Raw genomic sequence first — 26158 nt, forward strand, 5'->3', positions numbered from 1 at the left:
GAAAAACACGAACCCCGCCAAAAAGGGGTGATCTCAGGTGCTACCGGAAGGTTATTCAGATCCTGCTCCACATGTGGCACTCGTCGTGTTGCTAATGTTAGTGCAAATCTGATAAGTCTTAGATGGTAGGTCACATTCAGTAGTTATGAAATAAGGAACATATCCGCTATCAACTGCGAGCGGGTATTCAATAACTTGTCAACCAACTAGTGATGACGTCCATACAATTTACAAGGGATGATTTCAACTTCATCACTTGGGAATCTAGTTTAATAGCTTCCTTGTGAGCAGCAATCCTCTATCAAGAAAATCATAATAATAAAATAAACAAGCTCTGGAATATTGTATCAACTGGGTTCTGCAGGGGAATACTATTGTAATAGTAAATAAAAAAGATATGCCTTATCAATTCGTCATAAAATGAATTGGTATGTGTATTGACTTAATTCTTGAATAATGACGACAGTGGTTTACAATTGGTCAAGTCTCGATAATCGATTAGGAAGAGACAAATCAAAGTAACAAACAAAACTACATGAATCGCATGAACTCTAAGAGGAGCGAGACCGAGTATGTCAACAGAGTAGATGACTTCTGAACACGAAGTATAGCTTTGGTCTCGTTTAAAGTTCAAGATGACCCTTAGAACCGTAAGAGTTGCTTTCTTTCCTAAACATTAATAATTTTTTTAACGCTGGATTGAATAATACAACAGCTGGTTGATTACAGAGGCCTTGAAATCCAACAAAGACCTATTTTAATTAGATTTGAGTATATAAATCGATTCAGATATTCTTCTCTCGACTCACTACAATTTTTTTTAAAGATATTGGAAAGAATTGAGTACTTTCCCAACAACTAACAGGAAACTTGAGCTTTATTTTAGACCATCAACCCTCTATCAAGGAAATCATGATAGGGCATAGAAGCCCGGTTATATCATAGCAATTGGCAATATACACTCCGTATGCAGGCACAGTTGGAATGTTGCTACATAGAAATAAACAGTTCACAATTGGGAAGCTGAAATCATCTCTTGTGTTGTAAAGTTTTGTTTTCTTCCGATCCTCATGGTCACTTTCCAGATGAAAGTCAAGATATGAAGCAATTAAAAGTTATACTAGTATCATAAATACTGATGGAGCAAACAATAAAACAAAAACATTATTAAGTTCACAAATACAATTTATTTGTTTTCATAATATAAATTTCAATACTTGTAAAATGTAAATAAACAGATTATGCCAACGTTTAAAACATGTAATACAATAGCTTAACTCAATATTGTCATCTGATTGCAAAAGTGATGCAAAATAAATATGCATACATGATTTAAAATGAATTTAAAATGCATTGTACTACGTATCAATGGTACAATAATTAATAATATATAAGTAAAACTGTTCCAAAAATACTGTCACACTAGTATAAAAATTTCAAAATAAAAAAGAAATAGGATGGCGGAAGACATGTTTTATTCATTAAAGTCTTAATAAAATAAATAATAACAGATCACTGTATTTACACTAAAACGTCACCAAAGATACGAGGCTATCAATTTAATATAACTCGTCGATGACACTAAAATAATTTATAGAATGAAGGATCTAGAAACTTTCATTACGAGGTAAAAATATCAATAATAAGATTTAAAAGCAAATGTAGGTAAGACAGTAATACACCAAACACAATGCAAACAAAAAGGAACAACTACTACTCGTTACCATATTACACTCAATGACAAATCCACCATTTTCTTTAATAAAGATCTATATTTCGACTGTACATAAGATACACATCGAGAAAATCATGTCGTTACCACGATTTATGTATTTGCCACCAGTGAAACTGGTCTGTTTGCCGATTTAGCGCTACTGAGTTAGGACCGGGCTAAGGTCACTGCATCCTATGTTTTCAGAGTCGAGTTTTCTGGCCTGTTTCAAATGATCATCTTTTTTTCCATTTTTTATTTTGTTGTTTGTTTCTCTTTTATTTTTATGTAGACATCATACAGTTTTTAAGATCTAAAGTCTGATGGTACCCAAATTGCATCGAGTACCCTCCCAAATTGCACCTATTCCACATAAACAGCTGAGAAATTCTATACACTTAACGTTCACAATTTTAATCAACAGATTAGAGCCTTCATTGTAAAAGAAAAATGTACGAAAATGCCGCCATGCGACGTTCACAAAAAGTCATCTTTTAAAGATGAACAAAAAAAAAATAAGTTACAAAAATCAATTTAAAAAAAAATAAAAGTGAGCTTGTACTAATGTCAAATTTTTCTAAATATTTGTAAAAATAAAACAAAACATCTGTTATTCGATTTTTAATGATGTGAATTTAAACATGGATGCAATTTGGGAACACCTCATTACGGAATCATGGATAGTTTGGAGGTCGATTCAAACCCATTTTTCTATGACTCCATATGGAGTAAAAATCAAATTCGTGTACCTATATAATAAAGAAGAATACGGCTACAAAATAAACACAGAATGATTATTTTTGTCTTGATCATAAAAAAAACGTAGGTGAAAAAACTGTCAAAATAGGTGCAATTTGGGTACCGTTACGTTACCATCAACTAAATCAATCTGATAATCATATTGCATTAATTGTCTAAATCATAGTGTACCAGAAATAAGTTTGCAACTTCCTCAGGCAAATTGACTGGAGGTAGTATAGGCTGTTCAGTTTGTTCCCTTCAAGTTTTGATACGTCTTTACTTTATATGTATTCGTTTTTGTTACGTTTTTATTGTACCTGATAAGGGGTAACTCATAAATACTGGGATGTGCACTGAAATATGAAACATGTAATTTTTTCATATCTGAATGCAATATAAAAAATGCTAAATTGTCTAAATATATAATTGAGAGAGAGAAGGAAAAAAATGCTGAACAACAGTATACCGATGACATATATGAGTGTATCAACTGTGAATTCCTTGTAAATAGTTATCAAAGGTACCAGGATTATAATTTAGTACGCCAGACGCGCGTTTCGTCTACACAAGACTCATCAGTGACGCTCTTATCAAAATATTTATAAAGCCAAACAAGTAAAAAGTTGAAGAGCATTGAGGATCAAAAATTCCAAAAAATTGTGCCAAATACGGCTAAGGTAATCTATGCCTGGGATAAAAAAATCCTTAGTAAAAACCTACGATGTCCTTTAGACCAGTTTGTTAAAATTACTTCTTTGGAATTAAAAGCATTTAAATCAAAACTTTCTTAAAATTCAATAACATTATTCGTAAAATATACATTCTAAGTTCAATAGTTATCATTTTTCATGATAATTATAATTTGCACGTATTAATTTTCTCTCAGTATGGGATGCCTGGGAGAGTAAAAAGATCGTTTGTTTTGACAGAACGCTGCAAAATAATTTAACATATTAAACTTAATAAAGCCAGCTGGATATTTAAAGCAACAGTACACTGTGTTCTTAGTTCGTGCAATATTTGGTGAGAGCATTTCAAAATGTGTATATTAAAACATTTAAAAATATGTATCCAGGTTGGTTATTTATAAGTCCCGTCAAGAAAACTCAGTCGTTTTGTTTCTGATCGTTTCTATATACAATGATAAACTCGTAAGCTGGGTAAGCACGATAAGCATGAATTAACACACATGTAGTCTATGATCGTACATTTTAAAGTAAAGGATTTCAAAAATGATAATGAAAATGACTAACTACTACTGCAGCACCGTTTTTTAGATGGTTCTTCACCTTCGGGTGTGATACCTGGTCGTATAACATTTCCTATTTCCCGCCTTAATGTCATTCTACCCACTGATTCTTGGTGAAGCACCCGGGCAATGTCTTTGAACATTTCATAAATGCCCATATTGTCTTTACATGAAATCTGATAAACACCTGACAAAACGTTCCCACATTCTCGTTCAAAATTTTCAATGTCTGCTTTATCGACTTGGTCCTCTCCTTCGCCGTCCGCCATATTGCCGCACAAAAATATTTTCGCGCCTTCCGCATTTATCACAATGTCGAGGATATATTGAGACAGAACTGTGAATGTTTCCTTGTTTTTCACACTATAACACAACAATGCAGCATGCGCACCTCTGTAAAAGCTGGAACCAATAAAACTCATTCTCTCCATTCCACCTGTATCCCATAACGTTACCTGAAATCAGAAAGTACATTTGATTATGATTCCTGACAACAATCTTTCGTGGTTGATTGATTTCATCTGCCATCATCAAGTTCTTAGCGTTAAGACTAAGGTCACGTTATGCATGTATTATATAATTCTGTTATGAAAGCGTGTTTCGAAGAATCGTGTGTTGTTGTTCATATGATGTCCTGTAAGCATTTGCGAGCATTTAGTTCTAAAGCTACCATTCCTTATTTTATAAAATGAAACCGGTTGATATTTTGATGTTTTTTTTAAACACATCATTTTAATCTTTTTAGAGGAAGAGTTGAGATCGAGGATGATAGAGGAATTTTTCCACGGGACACAAGTTAATTCCTCGCTTGTAAATATAATGCAAATTCAGCATTTTTTCAATTTAGAATAGGACAAAACTCGAGAACGGTGAAAGTGGTCACGCCTCCCAAAATCGAACTTGGTATGTGCTTGGTGGTAATAAGCATAGAGTATAAGCTTCAGTACGTTTGGTTGAGGCAAAGTAAAGCAAGATTGTGTGTGAAAAATTTAGCATTTTTTCTATTTATAAAGGGACATAACTCGAGAACGGTGAAAGTGAAATTGAGAATGGAAATGGGGAATGTGTCAAAGAGACAACCCGACCATAAAACAGACAACAGCAGAAGGTCACCTATAGGTCTTCAGTGTAGCGAGAGAAACTTCCGCACCCAGAGACGTCCTTCAGCTGGCCCCTAAACAAATATTTATACTAAATCAGATATAATGGACGTCATACTCAACTCCGAATTATACACAAGAAACTAAAATTTAAAATCATACAAGACTAACAAAGGCCAGAGGCTCCTGACTTGGGACAGGCGCAAAAATGCGGCGCCATCCAAATTCCAACTTAATCTGTGTTTGGTGTTAATAATCATTGTGTCTAACTTGTTTTATACCATTTGGTTGAGGCAAACACAAGTTAAGAGTGCGGAGATGACAAATTTAGCATTTTTCCATTATAAAGGGACATAACTTAAGAAAGTTGTAAGTGAAGCCACCAAAATTCGAAAATAAGTATGGAGACAGAGTATAATTTTCAAAACATTTGAGACACCAAAAACCCTACTTGAACCACGCCACATGTTATAGACATAGGAAATTATTAACTATCGATTTAACTGATTTGAGGATTTGTATGATAAATTGCTTGTGAAACAGTATACGCATGTTGTATGAACAATTAATAAAATGTGCACGTCTTAGAAATAATATTTGTCTCAAATATTACTGATACAAAATGTACATGATATAAAAGCACCAATCATAAATTGTAAAGCAGCTTGACTTTGAGGTTGCTTTACGTGCACTGTTGAATAAATGTGCACGTATAGGACAAGATTAATTCATGTCTGCTTTCTTCTAAAAAAAATACCTTATTAATGCGTAATCGTTCATCTTTTAAGTATTATTTACAGAATAATGTTTAGTTTAATGTTTGTAGTGTAGATCTATCATTTCTTAAATAATACTTATACTATTGAGGTCAACAGTTGTGTAATAAGTGTCTGCTAAAATGTGTAAGTAAAAAAAAAGATTATTTAGTTGAGAAAGATTGGCATGAAAAGAAGGAGTTTCCATAAAGGTCCAGTGGTAGTCTTTCATTGTTTGTTGATTTTGGCAGATGTCATTTTTACTGGTTTTGTATCAGTTAACAATGAGTAGACCAGCAAGGAAATTACTATAACAATAGTTTGAATTCTGTGCATATTTACAGATACGAGACTTATTTAGTTCTACACTAAACCTCAGTGTAATCAAATGCCATGGCCCACACGGCAGTAAGTTTGGTAGTTGATGCCTGGGCAAAAAACTTGAATAATAGTTACAATCAGTTCAACAATAGCATAAATAAAGGGACATGTTCAAAATACCAAACTACGAACAACGAAAATAACGATCGTGGTCTTTTCATAGGGTACTAAAAGATATACAGTATGCTATTCGGAACACCATTTCATAGTACACCAAATATTGTTTTGATATTACGAGCCTTTCAAAAGCATCCATCACAAAATCAATAGCTTGTGTATCCTATTTGATTTTTTCTGAAAATAGACGCGAGACGGATGTTAGATAGCAATTCTCATTTTGAAAACCGTTATATCATAAGTTGCATAACGAGTATATATTTCAAAAATAAAAAAGAACTGACAAAAACATATCAGCTATGGAGAACATAACCTTATCATTAAGATTGCAGAGCCACAAAACTTGTCAACGGAATAACCGTCATGAGCCTGAGCCCCACCCAAAATTTAATGTAACAGCACTATCATGCAATATGGACACCTGGCAAAATGACAATGTATTTGAAGCCAGATTTTCATTTTTTACTTGCACATAAGAAGTTAAATTGTGTTGTAAATATGCTTCAAGATCTCTGAGATAGTTATTTATGCTGTGTTTTGTCACTTCTGACTTAAAGATGCCTACTTCTAATTGACAGCAGCTTAAATGCGCAATCAGTCCATGTCACTCGTTGCTTCAGAATGGTAATCAACACATGTCAATTACGAATCAATAACAATCAAAACGAATTCCTGTAAAATGGGGCAGCAATTATAGAAAAGTGATAAATACACTCCACAATAACCGTTAGGCCTTACAGTACTCTCCAGAGTAAAGATACTTTATCAATGTTTATCCTATTCATATTTCTACTTCTTAACCTATTAGTGATGATTTATTGAATAATATTATGCTGAATTATTACATGGTTAACGTTGTTCAATAGTAAATTATATCTCTTGATATCATATTATGATAAAGCGTTTATCTTAAATACAGACTTTTTGGCTTCTAAACCATGTCTCAACTGTATGAAATATACTTTTTGCACATACTAAAGATTTGATATAATATCAGTTTAGGATGTTTTGCATAGCCACCACTGAAAAGAACGCGACAATGCAGGCAGTGTTATATTCTTTTCATTTAATGTACAAATGACTTTGCGGATTTTGTGCTCTTGCAAAAAAAGTTTTGAAATTATTTTGTATTAAGGAATGAATCTCCCTCATGCAAAGCTCTGATTCATAATTGGCTGTAATTTTTTTTGTATTTTTTAGTTTATAGCTCTTCGTCATTTATATAAGCTTTGGATTTTCAATTAATTAGTTGTCGAGAATCACTGAAGAGGCATTGCTTGTCAAAATACGCATCTGGTGCAGAAAAATTGGTACCGTTTATATTAATTATTGCATGTCTGTCAAATTGAGGACTTCTAGTTTCACACAAACAAACCTTAACAATTTCTGTCGTCCACGTGGAACCACACAACTTAATAACTACTATAAACTTTTAAAAATATTTTGACAGTACTTGACCTTAATATCAAATATAATTTGTTTATAACATTTAATACCATGCACCATTTAAATGCTAGTATTTACTCAGCCTTTGATGTAAGGCTAAATATATAAATATATATACGGAAATTAAGTTAATTATTTTAAAAGCATATTTTCAACTTTAAAATTTTCAAATGACCATGCATCGATCTTAGCACACGCTTAGTATTTAATTTGATTGATTGAATTGATTGAATGATTTTATTCTCATAAACTAGTACATAGCTACAGAGATAATAACAGTTCATATATAATACATATCTTTGTTTCGCATGTGTGAAAATAAATAACATTATAATAATATTACAGTTCCTCTAACCAGGAGGACAGACTTTCAATGATATATATCGTATAAATCTACACAATTTTTCTAGTTCTACAACATTTTCAGATGAGAATACATTTTTATATTTAATAATGTTTGCATTTTTGTTACAATAGTGTGGTAAATATTTTTCTCTTTCTATGTTAAAACAATTGCATGACATAATGTAGTGAAATTCATCGCCAATATCTTTAGAGCTACAGAGATTACAAGACCTTTCCGATCTCGGAATAGTTTGCCACCTTCCTGTCTCCACTGGCAAACGATGATTTCCGCATCTAAATTTACACAAAGTATATAAAAAATTAAAAGGCAAAGTCGACAAATACTTTTCAAATTTAAATTCAGTCTTGAAAATTCTATAACATAAACCTTTTGAAGATTGATGTAAATCTGCACACCACTCTTGTCGAAATTGGTCTTTAAGCTTTTGCTCAATACTTAATTTTATCCATTTTTTGTTAAAATAATCTTGGCAATGCCATACATTTGACTTGCCACATTCATCAAAAATTTTCTTAATACATAAAATCCATTTATTTCCAATACCATAATTGTTATAATTAATGTATAGTAATTTATATAGTATACAGGATAATTTATTTTCATTTGTATTATCAATTATTACAATCAAACAAGAGTAGTTTCGAATATCTCGAATCTGGTGATGAACTTTAAAGGTTACATGCATAAAATTTAAGCCGTGCATTTTTGCGCTTTTATCACTTATTCTGATCATTTCTTCGATATCAGATTATAACATAAAGGAGATCGATAATAAATCTGATTTGAGTTGTCAGTATTCAGATATAAGTCTATATAATGTACAGATAAGGACTAGATTATCTACATTATCTACGAGCATCTTGAGTAAACACTTAAAATAAACATCATATATAATCTGCATTTCCGTTTTTGAACTAGATTTCACTCTTCATTTCCGAAATCTATTTACTAATATTTCCTTCATAACCATTTAAAAAAATCTCACAGGAAGAGTATGCAGCATGTATGGAGTTAGAAAATACGATTACTGAAGACATCATTGCACCTCAGCATTGCACAGCCTTCTTTTGTACCCTCATCAAACATGACCGAGAACGGAGTTGGGGAAAATGAATGCAATAACGCCCTTGAGCATTAAAACTAAATGTTCTGTGAAGTTAAATCGTCTTGTGTCAACATTTGGACCATGATGCTCATATTCTTCCTAGCTTTTGACAGCCAATTTGTAGTGCTTTGACCCGTGATACCGTAATATGTCTCTCCGAAAACATTTCGGAGGCATATAATATAATTGTTTTGTTCGTCCGTCCGTATGTTGAGTCTATGTTTAAAACACATGGTTTCCAGATGATAACATGGCCAAAGGTGAAGGCCAGTCTTGCAGTTTAGAGGATATGCCATATTTTAATTGTTTTACAGTCAATAATGAATTCTTTATATGAACAACAATTTATTCGGTGATACGTACCGAATCAAATCTTGTTTTCTAGGTAGCAATCAATATTATCTATCCTTTTTTCCAGTCAACCATATTTGACCCACATTCAAAATGCTACGTAATCTTGATCTCTTCCTGGTATAAATATGAGGGTTATCATTACCAAAAAAAGATGAACGGTAATTAGACCCATGCTGAGGGTAGATTAGTCTACGTGTAAGGATATGTGTGGTGTATAAACGTTGGACGTTAAGCAACTTCACACTTCCAAACAATTTATCTTGTTCCTTCCATTTTATGTTTCAGTTCACATACCTAATTTCCAGACATTAATTTAATAGTACTATATATACAAGTCGCTGGTTACACTTACTTTTACGTTCATTCCATGGACACCAAAAGTCTGTGAACACTGGTCCAATCCAATGGTCGATTTCTTGCCCGGTTCTTCAATAAAAGTCCCATTGAGAAATCTTCTAAATATAGAACTTTTCCCAACACCGTATTCTCCTAACAGAATTATCTTATACGTCGGCGTGCCTGTTGCCATTGTGTCTCTGTAAATAAGTTTAGTAAAGCGTGAGATGTTGAGATCTTTACCCGTATATACTTAAAAAGTGATCAGTATAAAATTTGACAACATTGACTCCAGCATTATAACTAGTAAACTGACAATATAGAATTAAATACGGGTTTTTCATATTGAAAAATGTATTATTTTTTCTGGTTGTTTTTCGATAAAATAACTGATGGCATATTTTAATGTGCACTTTTAAATTTTTGATGGCCACATGCATACAATACTTTGAATTTACACAAATAAACTCGAAAAAGGATAAAACAATAGTTCACTAAGACTGTACTTAAACCATATACACAGGCGGAAACCCAGTTGAAATAGAACAAAAGAATCGAAGCTCATTGTTAGAGAAGGCGATAAATGCTGAACTGTAATGTTTACTATAGTAACAATTTTTTTTAAAGTTAATAGAAACAAATAAAACGACAATTTTCTTCTCAATTACGCAGTGTTTTATTTAAACTCCATTTGCATAAGTGTTCAATTTATTTATTACATAGTAATGCAGAACAATTAGATACCAAGTCGACGATATGGGTATCAATCAAGTTGGATGTAGAAAATGCATAACCTCCGATTTTTTTTAAAATTACCACGGACGGAGAACATATCAATCTATTAGTTCAGTAATTTTCGTGTCTGCCCTTCCCTTATGTGACTTAAGAAAACATTCAAAAAAATGGGTAATAATAGTATCGAAATGAGAAAATCGAGTGCACCTTATTATGTTAGGGCGTGTTTGATGTGTATATTTTGTCTTTAAAACTTACAAAGCAAGAGTATTTGATATGTCATCTCGCTTCAGATTCTATCATTTTTATATATCAAAGCTACAGGTTGACTTTATAACATAAAAAATCACAGTACGAAAAGATGAAATATATGGGTCAAGTGAAATACCTATCTAATGAATCACAAAAACAGAGTAGGTGTGTTCGAAAAGCTATCGTTTTACTAAAAGTACTTGACGACAGTCTTTTAAGTTGGATGATGAAAATGCATATCTTCGAAAAAATATTTTTTTTTGTGTGTGATAACTAGGGTTTATAATCTTCAACCACTATTTTTTTTTAGTCTGCCCTTCCACAAATTATGTAATTAGATTTTTTTTTAAATGTTTAAGAATTTTCGAAAATTTCGCCTAACAACCGATCAGACAATAGTTTTAAGTTGAATCAATGCAGACAAGATCATTAACTGATACTCATTAGCTAGTATATACATTTGCCTTTTAAAATACAACTGACATATAAGAATCGTAATGGTGATATGTGAATAAATTTATCGGTTTTCAAGAGCAATTTTGGCAGCGCGTCATCCCTGGCTACAATGGCTTCCATTTCTACGATTGTGAAAATGAACTGGCGTAATGGGGAGATAATTTTGACGAAGTAAAATTTTGACTGTACAGTAATGTATTCAGTATTCAAAAACAATTAGTAGAGTAACTAGAGTTGTTTTTTTTTCATTCAATATATTCCAAAAGTCCAGTTTAACAGTGTTGGGTCATCAATGGCAAATAAAATGCTTCACTGAGCGCAGCCTGATACGACCGCAGAGGTCGAACTCTGAACAGTTTGGTCAAATTTTGACACGATATTTAAGATTGATACTGTCTGAATTAGGACTGTGATCAAATTTTTGACATAACATAGGTTTCTGACACAAAATAAAGATCTTACAAATATATTGCGCAATAGTGTGCAATTGAAACTTTCATCTTGAAACTTTTCAAAAATTTTAAAACAAAATATATGAATCCCCTAAAAAAAATCGGAAAAAATCCCCGCCCACTTTTTGGAACCCCCTTGGAGCGAAAACTCAATCCCAGCATTTCCTTTGTAGTATGATTCCATGGGACCTTGTACTGGACTTCAGAGAGATCCATACACTTAAACACAAGTTCTTGTCTGTAAACTAGAAAAATGCTTGTTTTTGGCCCTTTTTTTGGTACCTAATTCTTAAACTGTTATAACCCTTAAACTAGAAAATGCTTGTTTTGGACCCCTAATTCCTAAACGGTTGGGACCATTATCCCCAAAATAAATCCCAACCTTCTTTTAGTGGTATTGAACCTTCTTGAAAATTTTCATAGAGATCCATTCACATACACTAAAGTTATTGTCCTGAAACCAAATGTGTCTTCGGACGACGACGACATCATACCATTATACGATCCCAAATTTTTTTTTGTGGTCGTATAAAAATCACTGTGAACAAGAAAAAACGGCATCTTCTTCCGTATATTTACGAGTAATACCAATCGCATGAAAACGTTTATGTTTTCATTTTTTTGTGAGGTTACCCTGCAGTTAAACGATATGGCCTGACGTTTCAGTAAATAGTTAAACTAACAGTTCACAGCCTATATATATATATAAGTCTTATATTTAAACATGAAAAATTTCCTACCTGTTTTCCGAAAGAAATGGGTAGTTATAGTCTTCCATTTTGTAGAAATTGTAAGTTCACTTTACCATAACCATAAATATTTGCACGTTTGTTGATTTCAAATAAGGTTATTTGTACACAAGATATGAATGTCTAAATTTATAAATGGTATTAAATATCCATAACACAATTGCATTTAAAAGGATGGGTAAACCTACATATTTTTCTTATTAAATGAAAGGTATGTCCCTGGCCTTTATTGTTAAAGTATACATACTTATATATCTATAATAAAAAGAAATCCGTGTCATTTGTAGGTCAAAATTGTTACATTTAATGAAGGTAAAATTCTTTGCGTGATACAGGTTAATCTTAACGAGGAATTTTGGTAATTGGATGTACAGTGAACTTATAATTCATGTACAGTACTCAGCGAAAGGATTATCCTTAAATCGGGTATGACTGTATGCTGAAGTGACAACAGAATGATGCATGTTTTAATATTTCAACAGCCCCCACACAAGAAGTACTTAACAGTCATCGCCAGTTCTGATATACATATGCGTGTCGTCATCCATATTCAATTTTTTTTCTAATTCTGGAATAATATGAATTCGTTCATCTTTTGAGAAGAAATAATCGGAAATTCATTTTGTGTGCATGGATTAAGTTTCCAGAAGGATACCTAGATGTTGTAGCCATAGCTTAATATCATATAGTACAAATTTAAACGAAAACAAATATACTTTTAGTGTATGATAGATGATGGAAGTTTATAACGACCTTGACTGGCTAAACAGTCCTCTCACGGTCGGTACAACTAGCTTTTTTGAATAAAAAGGTCATAGTGTATATCGATTGATTTGCAACAACATTTTGAAAGTTAGAAGTTGTATCAAAAAGGGAGATGGTTTATATTATAATGGCCTTTTTTATGTTTTTAAATCACAACTCAATTTTCAAATTCCAAACAGCTATATAAACATATATATATTCAGGATATGAGAATCGAGAAATGGTATAAATGCGTAAACAGTAGACTTTTTTAAACGTTGACTTAAAACTTTTCAACAACGTAACACTTTTTTTTTAAATAAATTTAATATCACAAAAAGTACAGGGCAAGAAATAAACGTGTGCATTTGCTGCAATTAACATTCTTCTGATAGGAAATGTTGAACGTTTAACAAATGTCATATAGGTTTTATTACTAGAAATTGCGGGTAATTATATAAAATAGTGCATGGTATAAAACCAGCAAAACCTACAATCCATTGCATGATTACTCACAAATGTGGTCGACGGTTAAATACCGGTATTTCAATTATGCATTATGTGTTTTGGATGCTGTTAAAATAAACAAGGGTATGGCTTTCTTGTATGGTTAGAATTGAGGCAAGTTATTGTACGGTTTAGTTTCAAGTATATGGAATGGACAAGGTCAAGGCAAGGGTTATATTGATTGATTGATTATTGGTTACTTTACATACACAAGTTTATTACCATATGTAGGACCAGACCTGTCTTGACTGACATGTGAAAAGTTAATACCAAACTAAATAATGAGTATAATTCAAAACGGAGAGTCCGTAATCAAAAGACAAAACCAAAAGCTCAAACACATCAAACGAATGGATAATAACAGGGGCGGATCCAGCCATTTTAAAAAGGGGGGGGTCCTAACCCAGGACAAAGGGGGGTTCCAACTTCAGGTCCCCATTCAAATGCACTGATCGGCCAAAAAAAAGGGGGGTTCCAACCCCTGGAACCCCCCCCCTCTGGAATCGCGCCTGAATAATCATTCGAATAAATCATTAATTTAAGGTGCTTATGCGAATGCATTGCGTTGTCAATGAGACAGCAACTCAATTAAACACAACAACAGACATACTAACAGACTGAAATAATAGGAAAGTTCTATAAAGTAATAATATCAAAATAAAAATAAAATCCTAGCAATGTTTTAATATAATTTTCTTAAGAACAAAAACAATTAACAAGATATGAGTTAGGATGAGATTCTCGATTTTTTTCTATCAATTTTATTCGCAGTGGACTGGTTGCTCCTTGAAAAAGGGGTATATGCAAAACATAATTATGTTCAGTGACGGATCAAGGAGGGTGTCTGGGGTTTGGAACCCCCTGTTTTGCATGCAATGGTTTTGAATAGAGAGATATGCCCCCTTTTAATCCTGGGTTGAAACACAACACTTTTAAAATGGCTGGATCTGCCCCTGATGTTAATATTTCTTTTTTTTACCTCTTCTCCATCCCAATCACACAACAAAAAATCATAACTATTATTTCAGTAATATTATCATTTGTCAAATCCTCTTTATTGAACCAAATTTGAACTAATTATTAGAAAGTATCCAAATGTTGTAAATTTTACTTTTAAGGGCTTTAAGCACTGAAATTCCACGAAATAAAACTATAAGACAAAACTGTAGATATACAAGGTTATTCTCGGTCTACATGGCAAAATTCATTCATGTTTTTTTTAATACTGTAAAATAGGGAACTATTCGATGTGCATTGTTAAGTTTAAATAGGATAAAACTGAAAGGACTTTTATTTTAACCTACTTATAGTGTTTGGATTTATTTACCTGTAGGCCTAGTTTTTGGTTGTAATAGCAGAGTGTACATGTAGGATAAAATTAATTCCTTGACCTTAGAAGAAATAATACAAATTTTTCCTCCTTCTTTTAAAATGTATATTGACAAAGATAGTAACAGCTTGAAATTACTGAAATCAATAAAAGGTGTTTACTGAATAGTAAATTCTTTGTACATGTACAAGTATACGTGTGCGTATAATTGACTGTGATTTTTTACACACAATTGGGTACAACTACATAATAGAAAGACGAATAATGCAAGATTTTGATTTATTTTAAGGTGTTATGTCTATTTTATACAGTTATTCCAACAAAGTCATAATGTCAATTTCCTGTCTAGAAACTGCTATGAAAAACTAGTCTATATTACATAATTTCATAATTAACGAGTAAAACTGATAGTTTAACAAACTTACCTTTAGACATTATTTACACCAATCTTAAAACTACAAAGAATCACTGAATATTATCGTTTTCCACTTTCAGATGCATGAATCATTCCATATTTTCAGTTTTTATTTACGTTACGACGCAATGTCAATATCTAGGTCTTTGTGTGTATTTATCCTTGAAGGCATACTGTAAACTATGGAGTGGTAGAATGGGTGATTTGTGAAAAAAATAGATTAAGTATATAGAAAAGGGACAAAAAAGGAAACAAAATGAGTTCTGATTTTGTACGAACAACAAAAAAAAATACAAGGAAAACAACTGAAGATATAAAATTTGAGGACATCAAATCAAAATGGTCTCAACATGCTCAACAGAATATACATGTACAAATCTTTCTAGGGTATTCATGCACAACACATATGTTTCCTGCAACACTAACTGGACACGAGCAAAAATTAAAATACAGATATTTAAAAGTCGTGCTTAAATGTGCCTTTTAAAACATACTAAGGACACCTGAACCCCTCAAAAAGACGAGAAAAGTCTAAGGGCGATTGTAAATGCAGAGAACCTGTTGCGATGATTGAGTACAGGAATCATTGTCTTAAAAGCATCTGTTGACTGACATGCCACACTTGCCAATTATACAGATAATTAAACAGATAACATACATCTGTGTTAATTATGACAATAGTCATTACCGAAACACGAAGCATTACAAACGGATGAAAACGATTTGTAGTAAACATTACATAGAAAAAAAATAAACCATTTTTTTTGTGTATATTTAGAGTGAATTTTGAATGACACTTATTGATTACTAAGATAATTTTTTTCGTTGATATAAGCAAACAAGCAAGGAACTATTCGGTTTCTTAGTTGTGTTTTGGAAGTTGGGTTTGTTTGGTTTTTTTTTGTTTTGTTGGATTTTTTTGGGGGGAGGGGGGAGGGATTTGACCTACTCTGTTTTCCATCTCAGATTAAAATTTCCTGTATGAAATCATACAAATGACAGTATAGTTTAATGGGAATTATAGGAATAGTTTTGAATGATTCCCCCGTGTACATCAAATGTTATGAAGGAACACAAATCAAGAACAGTAAAAGTGACGGAACCCAAAGGTTTCCTTATTTTAGTTTGTAGTAATAAGTATTGTGCATAAGTTTCACAACATTTGGTTAAGGCAAACTAAAATTAGAGAACGGAAACGAAAAATTCAGTATTTTGTTTTATTTTTAAAGGGTCATAACTCTAGAACTGTAAAAATGACACCAACAAAAATCTACATTCAAACTTCATCTGTGTTATCTGGTTGTAAGTGTTGTCAAAAAGGCTTACGTTGTCACTGATTCGCGAAAAACATAAACCAATTAACTCCTTCGAAGTGACCGTAATAGTTAAATTTATCAGTCTAAAAAATCAAATTTCGGGTTAAAAATGAAAAATGCAACCCCAACAGAACCCATATCTCAATTGATGGTTTTAATAGAAGACATACGGAACAAATGGCAAATCAACCACAAAATATCACAGCGCCAGGTCCAACATAAAAATGTAACACATGAATTGAGCAGATTCCTCCAGAGCTTACACTTGTTTTAATAGATCAAACAAGAGAAGTGCACCATCTGTTAAATTATTTCTCGATAAACATCTGTATCCATTACTGTTAAAACGATAACGTTGTCAGTTTAGAATCGAATTTATTTACAGCCCAAGTCTGGGAATAGCCTCCTAAATTATCTGAGATTAACATGATTAATGTCGGAGTCAGTGTAACAGTAGCCTGTTTTGTTTGTCATAGTTGGCAAATATTTATTCCCATGCAGCTACTGAAATAAAATCCGGTGATGATGTGTTTTTATTTAGATTTTTCCGCATTCTCTTTAAATTTTACAGTCATAACAAAAACAAAACGCTAAAAGCGCTTCGCGAAACCATGTGCTTCTGTCTCATTAAAAAAAACAGTATATTCTAACCTCAGTCTAAACATGATTTAGGGTTGCTGTGTCTCGCCTTCGCGAATTTCGAAAGAACAGGCGAAACTAAAAAATATAACATAGAGGAATATTTTTTTTTCAATAATAAAAAATTAACAAACAAAAAACAGGCAAACAAAACAACACACAGATGACCAAACGGTGTTATTAACAACGATGATCTTTTAATAGCTTGTAACGATTTGCCATATATCTCAAAAGTTGAACAGTTTTCCTAAAGCAAGTGTCAAAAGTCAGTAATGATTCAGAATCGAATTAATAATTACTTAATCATCGAATAATGAACCTGAAAAAAAAACACATAACAAAACACTGTCAGTGCAAATTATGAAATAACTCTGAGTGAAATAAATAACAATATTCAAACTAACATAACCAGCTTAAATAAGGCTAAAACAAAGGATATATGACGTGCCTTAGATAATTTGCATATGTAAATGATTAAGCAGATTTAATCATTATTTTCAATTAATCACATCTATATATCATCACAAAATATACTTACATTGTGTTATTGTTATCCATAAAATTTAATCCATATGCCATTAAAGCACGCCCAGCCATTGTTTAACAAATACAGCACCTCTCACATGAAATCTATAAACAAAGATACAACTTCTGAAATGTTACAATTTCTCTAATTGTAAAATGTGTGTATTTGTGATCTATACACAGAAGCCGGATTGAAAGTGATTTGAAATTTGACCCCTCTCAGCTGGGTTAACCGCGGTAAAACAAAGATCTGTATTAATTGGATACTTATGGTGTTGCCATCTGAAAGTAAAAGCTGTTTGGCTTTTGAGAATCAGGAAATATTAATCACTTGTACTTGAAATTTTACACCGGTTAAACTGGTAAGAAATTATGTAATATAAAGATTTCCCAAGCCTAAACGTAAATAAACAAATGCATGTCTAATTACTTTCACTGTGAAAAGTTTAATGTATTTTCACACAGGCCGTTTCCTCAGTTGTGTAATCATAGCTCTGAGCGAGTTCGTTTTTTTCTCTCAATAATTTTGTAACCATTACTCCTTAGTGCACGTGCGCCTTTGTTCGACAGATGCCAGGGGAAAAAAACCTTCATTAATTTTATTAGATATTTTGTCAGCCTTTTTGTCTTAAAAATCAATAGAAAAAAAAGCGTAAACTGATTCTTTCCTAATAATTTTACAATAATGCATTAGAACTGATAAAACTTCATTGGTCTAGACAAAGAAATAGAACAATACAGGATAAAAAGCTGCATCTTTCATATACTTTCCATTTATTGCTTTGAAAAGAAATAAAATGAAAAAAAAATATTGCATAACCATGATATAAAAAAGAAGATGTGGTATGATTGCCAACAAGACAACTCTCCACAAGAGACCAAATGACACAGAAATTAGCTATAGTTCACCGTACGGCCTTCAGTGCATGTTTCAGTTTATATGTTGTCCATATATGCTTTTTATAACATCTGCATAGATCTCTACAAATTCGTATTAATTTTTACTATAGAAATACATGTATTTCTAGCTAAAACTGTTCTCTTTTACAGAAATTTTTTTACAGCTGAAACAGTTCTACCTACAGAACTATGCATGACGCACACAACAACAATCTACTATTTTATAATTGAAATATACAGAGCGGTGTATGGGAATTATGGAGAGTAAAGTAAATTTTCTACATTGACTGACTTGTTCATTGTAGGTTGCTTAACGTCCGATTGCAAATATTTCAATCATATGCAAGAAGAGTTAAAAATGGCAATAAATCAAATATGTGGTTTCTTACAATCGGGTCATTCGGGGTGAACGATTGGGGGAACAAACAACCAAACTTATTTAAAGATAATTGGGACATGTTGGATAGAGGCAGTAGTTTTGTCATAGACAGACCACTTTCATATCCTCTATAACTATCATAAGGTACTTTCCCCGAACCAAGTATCTGTGTTCGACTTTCTCATTCTGATCGCTGTGATGTGAATGTTCTCATCTTAGAAATCATTAGGATTTTTTGTACGACAGAAGCGCTCCCTTCCATCTTCAAATGTGACGCTCGAATCTCAAAAGTTTTAAAGACCAAATAAAGTACACAGTTGGGTTTGTATTGCGATTCATCACAACAGACATACAAAAATTAATCCTGTATATATGTATGTAAAAAATGCACCTTAGATAAAGTTGAAGACGAAGAACATTTTATATGTCAGTGTCTCCTTTGTAACTTTTTAAGAAGAGAATTTTATGATAATATTTTAATAGGTTGTAAAAATTTTGAAAAGTTAAGCCGCACAAATGCCAAATAAAATTGGCTTTTTATTCAAGAAAACCTAGAAGATTGAAAAAGATTGCTATTTATATAAATAAATGTTTGGAACTGAGAAAATTATCAATTTAGTATAGATAACTTTTATTTAAGACGTTGAGAATATTTGACTGTTAATAATAGATATATTGTTATGCCTTCTTTATGTGTATTCCGGGCTCTGATCTGGCTGTTGTTTAACATCTAAGAATTGAAATAGTTAAATTCATATTTATGATTTATGTCAACACTATTGTAACAATTATAAAAATCATTGTAATAAATTACTTTGCTCTTCATAGGCCCTTTAATTGGATAAACATATCTTATTTTATCCCTCAGACGGATAAACTGTGACCAATTCAGTCTACATCGAATGTATCGAGGTGTACGGATCCCTCAGATGGATAAACTGGAACAAATTTATATACCGAAGGTTATCTAGGGGTTCTACATTCGAATTATATTCACAAACTGTATACTAAACCCTATTTTATGAAAATTAGAAAGATGATATCATAAGCAATAAGTGTACCAAGTTTCAAGTTGATTGGACTTCAGCTTCATCAAAAACTACCTTCATCAAAAACTTTAACCTGAACGGACGCATAGACGAAGCACAGACCAGAAAACATTATGCCCCTCTACTATCGTAGGTGGGGCATAAAAATAAAGGCTGTAATAGGGGCTAAATCTAATTTTAAGAACTCGTCTTGTATTGCTGACTGACTTTCAGAAGTATAGCAATTGTGTCCCTATTTTGTAGTGTAAATGTACAGACTTGGTCTCGTTGAACGATACATCATTCATTCGTTTTCTAAGATTGGCCAAATTGGGCAATGACAAGATATAATTTACAACTATTAGAAAGAAATTGCTTGCACGTCAGCAGCAAATAAAGTAAATGGGGAACGGGTCCCTTAATATACCAATATAAGGAGGCAGAACTAAAAATCAGTCAATGATGCTAGTAAAACTCAATTCTAATTTTCAGATGCACAAGCATTTAGGTCAACTTAAGTTGGAGAAAAGCAATGAATGAATCAACATCTTTGCCATTTGTAAACAAGTAACGCCACCCAATTTAAATTGTTTTGTTGTATCCATCTGATAAATCCTGCCTTTTTTCCATTCACAAATTAGACCTAGTTCTGGCCTATGACTATGATATATGGGCTTTGCTCATTGTTGAAGTTCAAACGGTGATCATTTGTGATTTTTGTGTCATTCAATCTCTTGTAGAGGGTTCTCATTGGCAATCAAACATAAAAAACTGGAATGTCTTTTCACGTTTAACCGCAATTCTTTAGCAATTAAGCTTGTTTAATTGCTTTACAGCTTATAATGTTTTTCTCTACAAACTCACAGAATCGAACTGAAATGTAAAAATAATTGAGCTTTAAGCGTGAAGGCGGGTCCATTCGACAAAAATTATGCTCCTGCTAGCATATATATGTGATAAAGGAAGACAACTCAAACTGAACAAGAATCTCAACCAAAATTTAACTTGATCCATGTTAAGGGGTTATAAACATTTTGTTCTAAGTTTCACCAATTTGAGACGTAGGCAAGAATAAAACTAAATGCCCCATCCGCTACAGTCGAATCATAGAAAGGAAATTTACCAAAAAGGCCCTGAAAAAGTAAACTTGATAGCAACCCATCTTTTGTTAGATGTTCCTATAAAACAAACTCCATTTTTTACCAGATTAATTGAACAATGGCAACATAAAATTGATAAGATTTTTTTTAACATATTCAATTCTTGCACCTTGCAAATTTCTATATCATTCGAATTATACTCACAAACTGTATACTAAACCCTATTTTTTTTATTATGATGGATCGTGACAACAGAGTACACTTGTACTAAAAATCAGATTACGAAAAGCACCCAACTAAAATTTTGTATTATAGACTACAAATATGATGCTATCAGAGTGACAGCAAACCAGATTTCCTGCAGAGGTCGAACCATGAACAGTTGAACAAGTATAGACACAACATTTAAGCTTTAAAAAAACTCTGAATTTGGATTGTGATTGAATATTTGACACATCATAAATGTGGTCAAAGAATTTGAGAAAAAAATTACATTTATTGTAAGAATCAGCATATCAAAGAACTCCAGGAATTAATTTAAAATTGAACCTTAATGTGGACTATTTTGATAAAGGAGTGCACTATACAAAATCTCTATATAAATACATGGTTAGATTTAGCATTTCGAAGAACCCCATAAATTCAATTTTTATTGAATTAAAAGTTTAATTTTTGGACCTACTTGAAAACTAAGTCCAATTTTTTAATATTTTTGAAAAAAATGCAGGTTTATACATATAACATTTGAAAGAACCCTACATATATTTAATTTATGTTGAAATGAATCAGTTTAATTTTATCCATATAATTTTCTGTTCAAAGGGAAATAACTCAATCTGAATAAAGTATAAACACCTAGTTTTAAAATCATAAATGATTCCTATAGTGCGGTGACTGAATGCAGTTTTTTTTTATTATTCAATCTCCCCGATTAACACACCTATTTATATAACATATCATTGAAAGAGGTAACCTTGTACTATAATAATATGCCTGTCGTAAGCACTTGATATCATTCTTAAATTGAGGTCATCTAAAGTTTTGAAGGGTTTCAATTTTAACATTTTTTTTTCTATTTCTAATCTCTACCTCAATACAAACGATACTATTTTGGCTTAAATAATGATTTTATTAAATATAAACCTTAATCATTTAGATTTGTTTATCCAAAAATTTCCTATAACGACGTTTTATATAAAAAAAAATATATATATTAAAAATCCAGTGTTCAACCCATAAAATATGTAGAGCAACTTAACCTTATATAAAATAATTTCAATATTTCAATTTTAGGTGAAAAATCAAGTGTCATGAAGGACAATACTTCAAAATTATTTTTTTTATAAACTATCATATTTGGTGAGGTATCAAACGAATTGCGGAAAGCAATACTTCGTACAATACAATAAAAAATTACCTCAAATTGAATTTGTGGATACTTCTTGGTGGTTTTTTTATAGACTACACGTTGCTTCTGTATTTTTCACAATAATTGCTGCTTCCATAGTATTATCTGTTGTTATATATTTTACTCTGGTTAATGTCTATTACATGATCGTTTGTGTGCCTATAACCCCCTCCTTCCGGCCCCTTGCAAATTGCCACAAACTTCAAAGGTATTCCATATATAAAAAAAAAGATGTTATCATTTTGATAATGGGGGGTTAAAGCTTTCCAATATACTACTAATCATAAAAACGACTTTTTATAAAATGTGACTATACGAAATTCTTACAACAGGGCAGAATATAAATAAGATCTATGCAGTTGTCTTTAATTTACAGCAGATTTCATTGATTGTGTAGGCAAAGATAATTTCTTTGCTTGCTAGTTTAACCGTGAAGTGATTATAAGGTAAGGTTTACTATCCTCCTTTCGAAGTAGCTTAATTAGCCCTATATACAGACAGATAGATTGGTTATCTCTCGGACTAGTCTACTCTAAAAGGTGGGTAGTTTACCCGCTAACCTTCGCGGTTTAGCTCGCAAGCAAGCTAACCAAAGATATTACCTTTGCATACACATTCAATTGAATTTGCTGTAAGACTATTTTTAGCCGTGTTATTTCACGGGTAGTAAGGTCGTCATATCGAGGAGCGTTTAGTACAGTGATTTTGTCATAGTTTGGATAAGTTTGACATGGTTAACTTATGTTGCTTCCCTAAACTATTGCCTCAGTTCTATTCATACGAGCAGATAAAAAGCAAATAAGATGCTTGAATCTGTATTGGAGGTCAAACGATCTATATTGGAATTGTTGTTTCACGAAATTAACGCAGAATAAGCAAGATATCGGAATTGATATGGCTTGGTTAAGCGATTGGCATGGTTCGGTTAAGAGTCTAGAAATTCGTCATGGTTTTGGTCAAGATTGTCATGGTTTAGATCGAAATAAATATATATGTGTTCACTTTAATACTGAAAAGTTGATTGATAGCGCCTGTTATTGAACTAAGTTACACTATATGTTAACTGCCTGAGAAGAAAAAAAGCCTGTTTAACCAAATTTAGTGGGTGTAATCGTCAAAGCGTATGGTAAGCATGTCATGTTACTTTTCGTAAGTTTTCTACAATATAAATTTAAAAGTCACTGCTCTTTTAAACTAGCTTTCGATATAATTTTACAAACAAAAAAAAAGACAAAGCGTTGCTTCTGTTTCACATATAATCTTTTGTCCATATGTCCAAAGTCATGCTTGACTCTGCCGGGGATATCATGAGCGGCATCATTAGCCAAATAGCTAAAGACTTCTATTCAAAAGTGGCAGCCAGTCAAAAAGTAATTCTTGTTTTTCATTTTCTTTTCTAGGAAACTATTCATTTGTTGTTTTTTCTTTATTGTAAATTTTTTTTTTAGAAAAGCGGTTTTCATTTATTCTTTGTTTAATTTTAAAATCACAATTTTTTTTTATCGTGACTGCTAAATAGGGTGTTCATTGAGTGAAAAAAAAAATAATAAATTTTGAGTTACGAGCATCTTTCTATAAAAACAAGTCAAAGTTACGATCATCTATAGACGAAGTTACGATCATCATCGTGATTTTTTGAATCTCGATTTTCGTTCTTCTGGTTGTTTTTCTATAATTTATGAAAAACACATTCAATAAAGATTTTTCTTGATATAAAACAAATATGAAAATAAGCTGTTAAAGTTGAGAAATCAGCCTTCTAAAATATCGCTATATTTGTTTCCGCCATATTGGGATGATCGTAATTGCAGTTACGATCATCACGTTGACGCCAGTGCAATAGAGTGTGATATTTGCCATTATTACATTGGTTGCAATGAATTACATTGATTTCCCAGTTAGATAAAAACCGATAATTTCACATGTGAAATAAACGTGGTTATTTCACTCTCTGACGTCATACAACAATAGGCGTTGTCAAGACGTCGATAACGTCGGATCAAAACAAATTGTCAATGCGTAGGAAAAAGATATAGTTCCTTACATTTTCTACATTAATTTCATAAAAAGAAGCCATTTGCCAATGTAATAAAAAGAATAACTAATCGCCGTATTTGAATATAAAAAATAAGACAACTTGTGACCAAACGCCGCTATGGATTAAACTCGTGCTGCGCACTCGTTTAATCCATGCGTCGTTCGGTCACGCGTTGTCTTATTTTTGATATTCAAATACGGCGATTAGTTATACTATAATCAACGGTTTAACTGTTTAACGATAACGCACATTTTGAAGGTCATCGCAACAGTTAACATTTTAACTACAAACCGTTTAAATGTACCGTATGCAGCAAGGCTTTCGCTTATAGACAATCAATGGCAAGACATGTCAAAGAATGTCAAGGGAATAAGTCCTACATCTGTATGGAATGTAATGCTGTGTTTAACAGCAAGCGTTCACTTGACCAGCACCATAGTGGGAAACACGAGCAGAAAGAGCATACATGTGTGTGTGTGTGGAAAGACCTTCCGTTGGGTTCGATCATTCACCAGACACAGTAAAATATGTAAAACAAAATAATATTTAATAAATTTAAAATTTGATTTTTGATTCATTTCTAGCATTCATAAAGTTTAAATGATATATTGTCTCATTTTCAAGATAATGACATTTTTAGATATCATAACATGCTCTTTTATGAGGAAAGATTTTTCTTCATCTTTCCTTTGGTACTGACGAATTCCTTGAGCACCATGTGCAAATCCATCATATGGGTTCAAGATTGCACTATTTACGTTTAGCAGTAGATCTTCGGGGTTGGCCAAACTTTGCATGGCTTCTGAAATAAATAAACGCAGTATTGTTTAATTAGTTCTTTTGGATTCAAGTTTATAATATGACTGCGGCAATAAAGAATAAAAAACAAATATTGAAAAATAGGATCCTCTCAATATTGTTTCATATAATGCTATTCAATTAATGAAACTACAGTGTAAAATATATATCGTTATTTATTTGTGTCTTTAGTGTTTCTGTTACTTGATTTTCTTGTTTAAACCTGATCTGGTGAGTTTACATGTGTGGCATGATTAAGGCGAAGAAGAGGTTGCGAAGAAGAGGCTGCCCGCAAACATGTTTTTCTCCGCAATATTTTGTATATACTGTCTCAAGTTAAGTGTCTGTAAATTAATGCCGTGAATATCGTATGTAACTGTGTATCATATTTTGCTATTTATTTTGAACAGAAATTAGGCTGATGATTTTCTAATTGGAATTCCTATACATTGAATTTTGTCGCAGCCTTTTTTTTATCTTGCTAAGAAATATGGTTTTGCTCATTGTTGAATATTGAAGGCCTCTTGATGACAAATAGCTGCTAATATCTACGTCAGTTGATCTCAGGTGGATAGTTATCTCATTGGCAATCATATTGCATCTACTTATAACATATTACTACATTGTTTGTGCGTTTTTATGTCCTTTTGTGTTTCAAATGGAACGATTTTTGTGAATTTTGATAGTAACTCTTCATTATACACGAGAAAAATTACATAACTGAA

General features: G+C 32.2%; 1 protein-coding gene across 3 annotated transcripts; it reads right to left on the reverse strand.

Moving 5' to 3' along the window:
• Positions 1-3578: 3578 nt before the first annotated feature.
• Positions 3579-18134, reverse strand: LOC139523850 (ras-related protein Rab-35-like). 3 transcript variants are annotated; one of them, XM_071318190.1, is made up of 3 exons: positions 17796-18134; positions 9679-9862; positions 3579-4156 (listed from the first exon to the last, which is right to left on the reverse strand). In XM_071318190.1, the coding sequence occupies exons 1-3, from the start codon at positions 17852-17854 to the stop codon at positions 3701-3703; spliced, it is 699 nt and encodes a 232-aa protein (XP_071174291.1). In that variant the 5' UTR covers positions 17855-18134; the 3' UTR covers positions 3579-3700. The 3 variants fall into 3 exon arrangements, with proteins under 3 accessions (XP_071174291.1, XP_071174293.1, XP_071174292.1); XM_071318192.1 differs by lacking the exon at positions 17796-18134 and adding an exon at positions 15313-15472; XM_071318191.1 differs by lacking the exon at positions 17796-18134 and adding an exon at positions 12298-12425.
• Between the last annotated feature and the right edge of the window lie 8024 nt (positions 18135-26158).

The sequence above is a fragment of the Mytilus edulis genome, chromosome 5, assembly GCF_963676685.1.
Source record: "Mytilus edulis chromosome 5, xbMytEdul2.2, whole genome shotgun sequence".
NCBI classification, from domain to species: domain Eukaryota; kingdom Metazoa; phylum Mollusca; class Bivalvia; order Mytilida; family Mytilidae; genus Mytilus; species Mytilus edulis.

What these genes read in the sequence shown, in the direction of transcription:
- LOC139523850 (XM_071318190.1), bottom strand. Translation starts at nt 17,854, where the DNA reads ATGGCTGGGCGTGCTTTAATGGCATATGGATTAAATTTTATGGATAAC. An exon ending in ATGGATAACAATAACACAAT is followed by an intron (nt 9,863 to 17,795) that starts GTAAGTATATTT and finishes ACTTATTTACAG; the next exon opens with AGACACAATGGCAACAGGCA. An exon ending in TCCATGGAATGAACGTAAAA is followed by an intron (nt 4,157 to 9,678) that starts GTAAGTGTAACC and finishes TTCTGATTTCAG; the next exon opens with GTAACGTTATGGGATACAGG.